At 37.8% G+C, this 11,741-nt stretch overlaps 1 protein-coding gene across 1 annotated transcript; it reads right to left on the bottom strand.

Moving 5' to 3' along the window:
* Positions 1-3,926: 3,926 nt before the first annotated feature.
* Positions 3,927-5,291, bottom strand: LOC101310398 (scarecrow-like protein 18-like). The gene has a single exon (XM_004296058.1). It carries the CDS (start codon positions 5,289-5,291, stop codon positions 3,927-3,929), a length of 1,365 nt encoding a protein of 454 aa, XP_004296106.1.
* Positions 5,292-11,741: the final 6,450 nt, after the last annotated feature.

Here is an 11,741-nt window from a genome sequence, read left to right as displayed (position 1 = left end):
AATACTACTCTCTCTCTCTCTCTCTCTCTCTCTCTCTCTCTCTCTCTCTCTCTCGCTGATCCTCATCTCTCAGTCATAAATTATACTCCATTTTATTATCCCCGGCCAGCAGGAATAAATCACCAACCAAATTATAACTCTGTCTTCCTCCTTCTGTTGTCAATTTCTCCCTCTCGATCGAAGAATAAGATCATATGGCTTCGTGTGTCCACATTATATCCATGCATATATCATTTCTGAATTACATCTTTATACATAATCAAGCTTTGTGATGGGTAAAGGAGGAAGAAGATTGAAGAAGATTAATTGACGAGGAGGCTAGGGAAGGCTTTACTTTAACGGACAGAATCATGAACGTACTGGAAAACTAGCTGGCTAGCTAGGTTATTTGATTCGTATCTCGATCTATTCTCAATCTGCAAATATCGATCATTGTGATATGGACGCATCTCTGTTTTATTATTAGTACGTCACACCTACATAGTACATACAGAGAATAATAGCTATAGGAATAGCTAACACATTTCTTCTATATGCTAAATTTGATCTTACTACTTATTACTACTACTGATATATATGGAATATATATATCTGCGTACATTCTGATCATGTACATTCTGATCATATGATCTCAGACATTAAATGAAGAAAACAAAAACCCAGCTCGTTTATATTAAGAGGAAAATATGATCACAATTCGTTTAATTGAAAAATAATGGTATGCAGCCCATGCCCAGGACATATATTCAGTGTGGCAGAGAGTAGGTTGTGGATGATTAGACTTTTTTCACTTTTTCTAAATGAGTAAATGGGTAAGTGAATGTGGAAGAAGAATCAGGTCATTCACTTCACACACATTGGAAATTGAAGAATAAGATGATGGAATATAAGAAAGATCGAGCCTGTGATCGAAGCTTAACAAATTGGTTTTATACTCTTCTTCTTCTCTTTCCGAATCACTTAACAGACATATGCATCGGTATGTTGCATTATTCCAAGGCAGTTATACACTGGCATTGGCCTACTCATGGTTGCAGAATGCAAACAGGGAAGTATTAATTAGTTAACAGATTACCAGCAAAACGTACACACTAGTGATATACTTGTATACATATTTATTGTAAAACATTGGTATGGTATGCAAAACCCTAACCCTAGCTAATACAGTAATACTTGCTCTAACCCACTTTAACCATAAAATTTATACTACAATTCCATCTTATTGATAATAATAAAAAGAGAAGAAACCTAGCTAGTGTGTTTGAAAGTATTCGTACTACTCAAATATACGTGAATAACTATCGATATATCACTCTACTCAAACACCATCATACATTACCGCCAACTCGTTTAAATACTCTAATGACTACTCATCATGATACATGATATATGTTTAGATATTTCAGAAAAACGAAATATATACGTAATTGATGTAATATTTTCAACATCATCATCATTGAAAACAAATATTCAACATGCTATAATCCATTAGAGTGGCCAAAAGAAAAACCCTGAACCTGGAATGACATAATTCGAAGGATTCTTTTTGGAAAACCTGCAGTGTAACCCGATCGATGGTCCAATTTTTAATAAATCCCATCTGCCATTGTCCATTATTAAGAGATCGAGGAGCATCTAAATCCAAGTATATTTTTAAACTTATCATCAAGATCAGCTAGCAATGATAATCATTGAACAAGAAATGGGTTAACTGGGTTTTTTTTCTCCAAAGAAACAAGCCACACTGGCCAAAAGGTTACGTCTGAATCAGATGGATGGAACGGGAAAAGATAGATGCATATGTCTTCTGTCAACGCCATGTTGCATTACACCAACCCTATAGCAAGCTAGACCTGTGCAAAACCCTGATCAGTTTTATTAGTCATCCCAACACGCAAGCCCAGCAAGCCAAGTTAAGCTTTCTGCTTTGCGCTTTGCCATGCCTTCTTACCATCTTATCACTCGCTGAGTCGCTGTCACCAGCCAAGAAAAGCAAACTACTCCTAAATAATCATGGCCTTGATTATATAGTAACATTAACCTCCATGATTATATCGCTTTCTTTGATATAATTAAGAGAATCTTTACGTACCATGCTATACAGAGCATGCGACTTTTAAGAATGTGTAGGATATTGGAGAATCAAAATCTGGGTAATTTGGAAGACCTCAAGTATGGTAAATTAACTTTTGTGTATAGTAAATTATGATATATAACTGTACTAGTACAGTGAGTTAGAAGTACTAGTTAGCTATCACGGTTCAAGTTGGGTTATTGGGTGATGTCTTTGTAGTTGAAATTAAATATTTGAAATTATTTTCTAAGTTGGGTATCAAACAGCATTGTGCATGATACATTTGATGAATATATTGTTATTTGACATGCATGTAGTCAATACGTTTTGATGATTAGTCTGTCTTAGTCATATTCAAACATTGTTCCCGATCTTTTGAAACCCTAAACCCTAACTATGAAATCAAGTTTAAAACGTAGAAAAACAAAACACTGCTGCGTAGCTTAATATTAAGGTGATCAACTACTGGACATCACTACCGGAGGTATCTATATACAAATATTTCCTTGTTAATTTCCAAACAATATAGAATCTGCTAAATTGTTCAGATTGACTTTATCATACTCAAAGATCCAAGTTAATTGACAGACAACATAACAAGAGAACAAAACTTTCTGTTTATCCGTGCATAATATAAAAGAAGCATATGTTTAGCTATAAAGAAACAGAGAGAATCTCAGCTAGGGTAATGTTGAGGTCTGTTAAGGCTATTGCATGTAAGTAAGAGATTAGCTAAGTTGTGGTCCTTTTGGTTAAAAACCAGATAGATCAATATATGGAGAAGACAGGAGGGATCCCGAGCTAGGCAGATGGGTTTAGAGATGTATGGTGGTAGAGGAGGCAAGGTGAGCATGAAATGCTCTATTTTGAGAACTTTGATGGTGTTGTTGAGGGGACAGAGGGCATAAATTAGGGTAATAACTCGTTGAGTTAGAATCAAAAGACAGCCTACAGGTATATACGGCTAGCTTCTTAGTGCTAGAAACAAGAATGCTCATGTATTCCTCCTTTTAATCTTGAAATCGAGGAGACAAAGGAATTTTGGGGAACAAGGAGTGATTTTCATTAGCAAAAAAGACACCATTCCCACATATTTCCACTCTAGACATTTCCCCTTGTTTTTTGTTTTTTTTTTAAGTAAGATAAAGACAAAAAGGAGATGGTGGTAATGGTAGTCCGTGATAGAGATTAGTTAACAAACCTAAAGTATTTGTCATCTCAACCAAAAGTGAAGCATAATTAGCATATAAAAGAAGAACAACTTTAATCTTTCTAAACTAGCATATGAATATACATTAATTCATATACTAGGAGACAAACAATCCTCTAGAAGAAAATGGTGCTCAATATAAAGAACAAAATTCAGATAAAATGTAGTTAATATATTAATCAAAGAGATTAGATATGATAGCTCCACTTCGCAGCTAACTGTTGCTTTCCAAAAGCTGGAAGATTAATTGGCTACAAAAATAAATAATTAAAAGAGATCATCCATCACTAAAGATGATCACAAAACTACAAAAAGAAATGAATCAAATCAAAACCCATATATTTATAAACCTTACAACACTGATCATGATCAATCTCAGACGTTAGCTAGCTATCTAGCTTAAGAAAGATAGCTCAAAGAAAGAACAGTGTGCAAAGCATGGCTATGAGGAAGCTGCTGTTCTCTTCACATGCAAACGTCGTCGTCCAGATTCCTTACATCAATGTTTGGTATTGCATATACTCTTCCATGCATATATGAGTAGCTTAGTTAGGATTCGAATTTCGGGTTTTCTAGCTATAAGGGCATATCATATGTAATATATTTCTAGCTCTATATAGTACTACTAGTACTGCAAATAATTTAGTTCCAAGAAGAAACTGAGAAAAGGGGACGATTCATCCAACCTAAGAAGAACGAGTCCTTGAGGCTATGAAGCTGGTAACCCTCGGAAGGGTAGTGAAGCCGGAGAAGAAGCTTGGCTTGCGAAAGAGCGAAGGGACTCAACGGAACATTCGAGAACCCCGACCTCCTCATCATCATCTCCCAATTCTCATACCTCTCATGCCTCAACTGTTTTCTTCCTTGATCATCATCGGCCGCCACCACGTCAGCAATCTCTCTTCCGAACCACATCTGCTCCACCGCCAGCCTCTCCCTGCTGTTCGGCGGGAGCGTCGCTTCCAAGGACCCGAAAACGGCGCCGTAGTGGTCCACCGCCTCGACAAACCTGTTGAGAAACATAGGGCTGTTGTGATTGGCTTCTCGCTCGGCTACTGTAACTATCTTCGGGTTCAAGGCTCTGATCTTGTCGAGGAAGAGGTGGAGGTCACGTGCGTCGTCGGTGAGGAGTCTGTGGAGGTAGAGGACGCAGTTGACGGCGAGGGCTTCGTTAGGGAAGAGACCAAGCGACGCCGGGTTGAGGTAGTCGATCATTGCGACGTCGTTTAGGAGAACGATGGGGCGGAAGTGGAAGGTGAGTCCAAGGGACTGAGCAAACCTTAGGAGACGCTCGCCAGTTCGGCGGAGGAGAGTGAGATCGCGACCGGTGGCGGTGATGCGGAGCAACGGTGGAGGAGATGAGCTTGAGCCGTAGGATCTCTCGACGAGGGCCTGCATCAACGGAGGCCATTGCACGCCGTGTTTGATATCAAAGTCCAGGATGTGGATGGCGTGGTGACTCGAGTCAATAGCTTCGAGGATAGCTTGATTTGCCGTCAAGTGGCTGAACCTGATGAATGGGGTTATCTGGTTTAGGGTTAAGTAGCACGACTGAAGCGTCTCTTCTTCCGCTTCCGTCTCCACCTCGAGCGATAACGCGCTAGAGGTGGAGGCGGCTGATGTTCCAGTGGCGGCGGCGACACGAGCCATATCTGGTGGGGCCGCCGCCACTGGAGGCAGGCGGAGAGAGAGGGCGCGAACGAACTGGTGGACTAGTCTCTCGGTGGAGTCACCGTGAGGGGAGTAGTTCGAGGAGGCTAGAATGGAAATAAGGCCGTGAGCGGAGGAGAAGTCGAGCTGAGAAATGAGCTCGGCGCAGCGGATGAGGAGTTGCCGGGCGGTTAATCCGCGTGACATTAACAATGGCGGCTGAGGAATCTGGTACTGGGGGTGGTGGCGGTGGTGCTGGTTATACAGTTGTAGATCTGCGTGAATCTGTGGATGATCTTGGTCTTCTTGTTGTTGAGGTACTATTCTTTGATGATGAGAAGAATTGAATGAACCCATGAGCATTTATCTGAAAGAGATTAAGATCTCGTTGAGGTAGCTAGCTAGGTTTCAATAACATATACGCGTGCACAGAGCAGACATATATAGCAATAGTAATTGTGATCGATACCAGGTATATTTGGGGAAACTGATCTCTCAAAGAGACAGGTTAGTGTAATAATAGTGGATAGAAATTAATTCTAAGCTAGCTCTGTAGAGAAACTGGTGGCCTGAGGAAGTTTTGGAGAGAGAGAGAGGAGAGGAGAGGGGTATCATGATATCCCCCCTATCATTTTAGAAACATGAATAGCAAGAGGAAGGGGATGAGATAGATCTATGGGATTTTATTAATTATTTTGTGTTTGCTTTAGCGTATAAATAATCCATGATGATATATAGATGGAGCAGCTTTCAATGAGGGAGCTACCAGAAACAGGCAAAAAACTGAAATGCTTGCAGGAGTAGTCAGTGTAGGAGGAATAGTACTGTTACTGTGCAACACATCTTTCTTCTATTAGGGTTTCTAATTCTTCTAATTAAATCCAGTACTTTGCATATTATCAGTTCAATTAAAACCAATGTGGTTACTAACAAATTAATCAAATTTGCTAAATTATCCAGTGACATTATTGTACTAGTTCTATTTTTATATCTATTTATATGGAATATCCCATATTGCGCGCAGCTTTAGCCTCTGACTTGTTGCTATAAAACATTAACTCTGAAGATCATATTAGAACAACAACGGCGGTGCATCATCATCCACCATATGAGAATTTAAATGAATATTGTAAGATTCTGTTACTTATAACTAGCTAAAGAATTGCAAGTTTGGGGACTAACTATTTGAACTCTAGGATAATATATATGCAATAATATTCATAACTTTCTCACATATATTATTGCAAACTGTCTGAATTGCATTTGGTCCAGGAGAATCAATCGTTGACCTGGAAAGTAAAGTATATATCATGACCTAATTTTAAAGTATAGTAGCTATTACCACTATTAGACCTCATCAGGACACACGTATTATGGTTAATTTTATATATGACACTGTTATTTACTTGACTAGCTAGTTTCAACTTTTAACTGCATGACCATGGATGTAAAAAGCTTGTTAATCTCAAACACCAGCAACTAGCTGATCTACCTAATCATCATCGCTTTGAATCTATCAAATTCTCACATGCATGCATGATTTGTTAGAGTGATCCAAATGTGTGGGAGTAGATGAATGAGTACGTGTTTGTTAACTTGGAAATTTGGGGAGCTGGAGTTGAAGCTAGTTGCCTCCCCTTGAGAGAGAAATGGAAACTTAAGCCCTCGTAAAGTTTAGAAACTATTTTCCTGATCAATGCAGAGAAGAGTCTTTCTAGCTAGAAGAGGATCAGAAATATTATTCACATATATATTTCATGGCAGGACTACTAGATAGGACTGTCAATAGGAGTATGACTTGAGATATTGATTGAGGTGAACATATATTCCTCTTTTCTATCTATACAGCTAATTCTTCCAGAGCTGGTTTTGTAATGGATGCAATCAAAGCGACACAACCCTATTCCTCTCACTGCCTCTGGTTCTGGTTCTAGTTCTAGTTCTGGTTTGTAGCAAAAAAAATAATATTCCTCTCTGTACTAGTTTATTTTACTATTGGTTCCAATCAGAGGCGAAACCAAGAAATATAAGTGACGGGGGCCGATATCAAAGAGGTTATTGAAAAAAAAAAACATAGTCTATAATATAATAAAGTTTTTAAATAGGGTTATACATTAAAAATGGACTCGTCGCTCCTGCATATCGCGAAAGTCATCAATAATCAATAATCAAACTCTATTGTTTCAGTTGCATCGAATCTTATTCGTTACATATCAGGAAGATGTATTTGTAGTCTCTCAACTGATTTTGAACATATTTGTACGAATATGCTGCCATGAATTTGATTATTTATAGAAGACAATGTTAATTGGTGGGGTGAGCTAGGTAGAAGTATAATTGTATTAGGAATAGGTTAATATAAAGCTTTTCTTGTTCTTTATTGGACTAAACATCTAATTTTCCTAGAAAGAGAAAGTTTTTATTATTTTTATTAGTAAACCAAACCAATCTAGAGAACTGGGGGATGCCAGTATAGCTAAAACTTCTAAACTAGCTAGACTCCAAACACCAAATGCAGATAAAATCATAAATCTGGGGGGTGCCATGGCACCCATTGGTCTCTATGTACCTCCGCCGGTGGTTCCAATCAATTGCTCCATTATGATCTGCATATACATATTTCCCATAGTGCTAATGGCTTGCAGATAGAAAAAAAAACCCTCTCTTCAAAGATACTACCTAAATATACTGCTTTAAATTCTGAGTACAAAACTTGTGAGGTAGTTAGAGCAACTTGAGCTCCATGCCCCCTACCCCAACATTTGTCAGAGACTACAAACGAGTTCTATAGGAAATATGTAGGAAACAAGTAATATAACATCCCATATATATGTATTGCTTCTTACCCTTTTCCAATTAATATATGCTCCCTATGTGGTTGTGGCAAGAAATATCTACTCCTATGTACCAATGGGAGAGTGAGTAAAGAATCTTTTTACTTCTTGAAAAAGAAAAAAAAAAAAAAAAAACTTAATTACCAGAGCTGATCGATCACAAAGCTTACTCGATTACTTCATCAATTTAAAGACATTAGTAGTACGTAGTACGTTGATACCTCTTATCGAATTGGAATCAGAATACACTATATATATAGTTGTACGATTTAATTGAAAAAGCAGAAATACAATTGTGGATTAAAATGTAGAAAAGTACATGATGGATATGGACGAGACTAGCTTTCAGATGATTCTGCAAATATAAAATAGAATAGGTCATCGATGTGAAATCGTCGAGTGCAGTATCTAGCTGCAAACCAAAGTGCATATAATTGATGAATACATAAGAAATCAAAACGGAAATGAAGAAATTTGAAAGAAGGATAAGAAAGCGAAGAAGCGAGAACAGTAGTTATGAGAGCAGTGATAATTGATGAAGAGGTAGGAGGAGGGAGGTGGGATATTAGGGCAAAGGTATGCAGCTAGCTAGAGAGAGGTAGGAGCAGTTTTTTCATTCACTTTTTTCCTCCTTAGGTCACATTTACACGCAAAGCCTTTATGAATTCTTGGTGGAATAATATATCAGGGGTTACTTTTACACATGCTTCTGCTTACAGCGCAGCACTAGTTCTGCAAAATTTTGGAAAGAAAGCAAGCAAGGTAGGTTAACCCAGATCTTTGGCTCTCATGAATGGAAATATATATTGCTGCTCGCTGACATCTGGTTTTCCTTGTTTGTCTCTCTTTGTTGGATTCGCTGGATCATCCGCATCATCATGCCATGTACAGACATGTGGGTGTGGCTCTACCCAGCTGCTGCCTTTTCACCATTATTCACCATGAATAGTCGTCCTATATACTGTGTATATATCCAGGAAATATAAGAAAAATACACGAGAAAATGAAAATAATATAGCATCTTTGTTTTTATAGATCATTTATGTGTGCTGATCAGCTCTCTATGAGTAGTAATGCTTCATAATCCATATGAATTATCAAGTTACAAGTTACTAGCTTGTTAGTGTTTTTCAGAGAAGCACGAGTGCTTATAGAAGTGTTTCCTAAGCATGCTAACGAAACTAGAGCACTTACGATCACTTCACTTGATCTTAAGTGCTTAGGAGACACTTATATATAGCACTTGTTAGGACTTAGAAGTGCTCTTGATCCTATCACAAGCTAGTAGAAATGCACATTTCGATAAACTAGAGCATTTACGATCAAGAGAAGTGATGGTAGTTAAAGCATTGTTAGAAATGGTATAACAGTTTCAGGGTCCGGATTCCCTCAGTTTGGGACTTCTGATCGTGATTGTCAAACAAACATTCTACATGTTATGATCATGTTTTGGAACCTTTGATCTTCATATTCCTCCTTTCTTTGTCAGTTTTGTTACTTGTATATTCAATTAATGTTGGTTTCGCTAAATCATAGTTTGGAACCTCAATCCTAAGTGTCGTGTCCTGTTATGTAAGCAATGACAAATTTTTATTTTACCTAATTGCATTTGATATTGTCCGGTTTATATCCTTTATGATATACTGTACATGCAGGTAATGATTTGCACCACTTTTATCATAGTTTGTCGATCTATTTCTTGACCTAATTAAGCGCTATAAGGTTTAAGGAGCAATTAACTTGATCATAACCTAGGTTTAGACTGTTAACTGTGACAGTGTAATGAATTTGAAACTTTGGAGTCCATTGCGTTTGTTGATTTGCAATTGTCTAGATGTTCATTGTCTGCTCATTTCCTAATTATTCAGATGAGCTAGTGACCTAGCGTGGCTGTCCAAACATTTCATACTAAGCTCTTCATTAAGGGCATCATTATAAAGGAGAAAATCCCCACACATTATTAGAAAGCTCTGCTGAATCTTTTTGCAATGGGTGTGAGGGATGCAATCAATTCAATGCTCAAACTCACTTGCTTGAAGCCCATTTATGCACCTATATTTACTGTCAGCAGCAGTATCTAAGGTACCAGAGCACAGATTCAGAAATGATCAATGATTTTACACAAGCAAGTCCTTTCCACTCTTTCTGTCCCAATAACCTGTGCAATTGTCCCTACGTACGTACGTTGCCTTTACCTCGTGCGGGTAAACGTGTGCTTAGTTTTGTTTCTTTGGCTTAGCATACAGTAAGCAAACCTAGCTAGCATAAGATGGTGATTCAGTCTCATTAAGCTACAGCACCTGAATCTCCCCCTTCAATAGTGCTCAAATCTGTTGAGACATTCATTAGATACTTTGTTTTCATCCAATGTCAGATAAATCGACTCACTAACAGCAACATACTACGGAGAGCAACCATTATTTTAAAGTTATATAGGTCGATAAACATATTCATATGTTATGTTGTCGAATTATTAATCTAGACCACATTGAGTAAATAACAATATGATTCATGATTAATCATTAGAATGTCAAACTATTAAGCAATAGCACATTTCTAATCAATCCAATCAATTGATTCAGCTAGTTATTCATTTTGCAGGTCCCAAAACCCTTCCAAACCCTTTCATATGCAATGTAGCATGAAATGCCAGCTGAGGTGAAAAGGCATCTAAGTTAGAAACAAATCACTACACAACAATTGTATTTAATATGCAGGCCAAAGATAGAAACACTACCTTGCTATCCCCTGTACCACCCTCATGCTCTATGTGGAAACCAGTGTGAAAGATCAATTAGATCCTTGTCTGCTCCCACAAGACAAGTGATACTTCATAATTGCACCCTCTCTTTTCTTTTCTTTTTCTCTTCCAGCTTCATTCCCAGATTTACAAAATAGAAAGCAAACTCACATAGATGATAGATGGAAACCTTATCTTCACATTGTTTCTTCTTCCATTGTCTATTATACATTGTCACTGAAAGGAATTGACATTCAGGTTTGTAATACAATTCCATGCCAATGCTTTGTTAAAGGTGCATGCCTTTCAGAATTGTTAATGAAAATAGTATAAATCATACTTGAACCTGCAGAGGAATCTTCCTTCATAGCACTACTTTTGGACACAGCACCAAACAGTAATAAACAAAGGATAGAACAAAGGTCATTGGAAAAGCATCAAGGATCATCCAAAATGAAAAGAAGAAAGAAAAACACACAAAGAAAAGCAAAGGTATAACGGAAACAAAACCATATGGGGTTCTCAACTATATATAGAGGCTTCTCTCTTTTCTTTCTTTATTTTCTTATGTTCTCTTTTTAGGAAGAGTTCTCTAATTGTGTGTGCATTTTTCTTTTCAAATCATTCAGGGTTTTGTCTATGGTGTGAAGATTCCCCAGCTCTCATGAATGAATGAACCGGGTACTGCATATGAGTGAACTACCTTCTTCAACTGATTCAGATAAACCCCTAATTGGGAGTTTGGGACTAAACCCTTTTGAGTGCTATGTTGGACCATGTCTTTGAGTCTTGAACAAGCAGCAATTCAGGGTAGATATATATGAACTCAATGCATTGTCAAACTTAGGTGTAGGCCGTGTAGCTTTCTTCTGTGAGGTCCACATTTAGTAGCAATAACTGTTACAGCCTCTCCTAGAATAAGGTGTAATGCATGAGAGAACTAGAGAGAGATGCCTGATTGGTAAACCTGTATGTCTGAAGCCCTGAACTATGACCTTCAGATATTGCTCAAAAACAGTCTACCATCAATTCTTCTCATTATATAACCTCTAACATTACTGGTGGTGAATGTACATCCTTCACCTATAAAATTAATGGGATTGATTCTACCTTCACTTCATCTTTTGCCTTGTATGGGAAGAGCCTTTACCTGATTAGATCACGCTAGCAAATAGTTATATCAGTTTGCTTTGCCGTGGTAAATAGGTGAAAATCGAATTTGTTTCCGTCTAT

The sequence above is a fragment of the Fragaria vesca genome, linkage group LG3 (genome assembly GCF_000184155.1).
Source record: "Fragaria vesca subsp. vesca linkage group LG3, FraVesHawaii_1.0, whole genome shotgun sequence".
Taxonomy (NCBI): Eukaryota; Viridiplantae; Streptophyta; class Magnoliopsida; order Rosales; family Rosaceae; genus Fragaria; species Fragaria vesca.
Note: the sequence above shows the minus strand (reverse complement) of the source record. Positions and strands in the feature narration are given on the sequence as shown.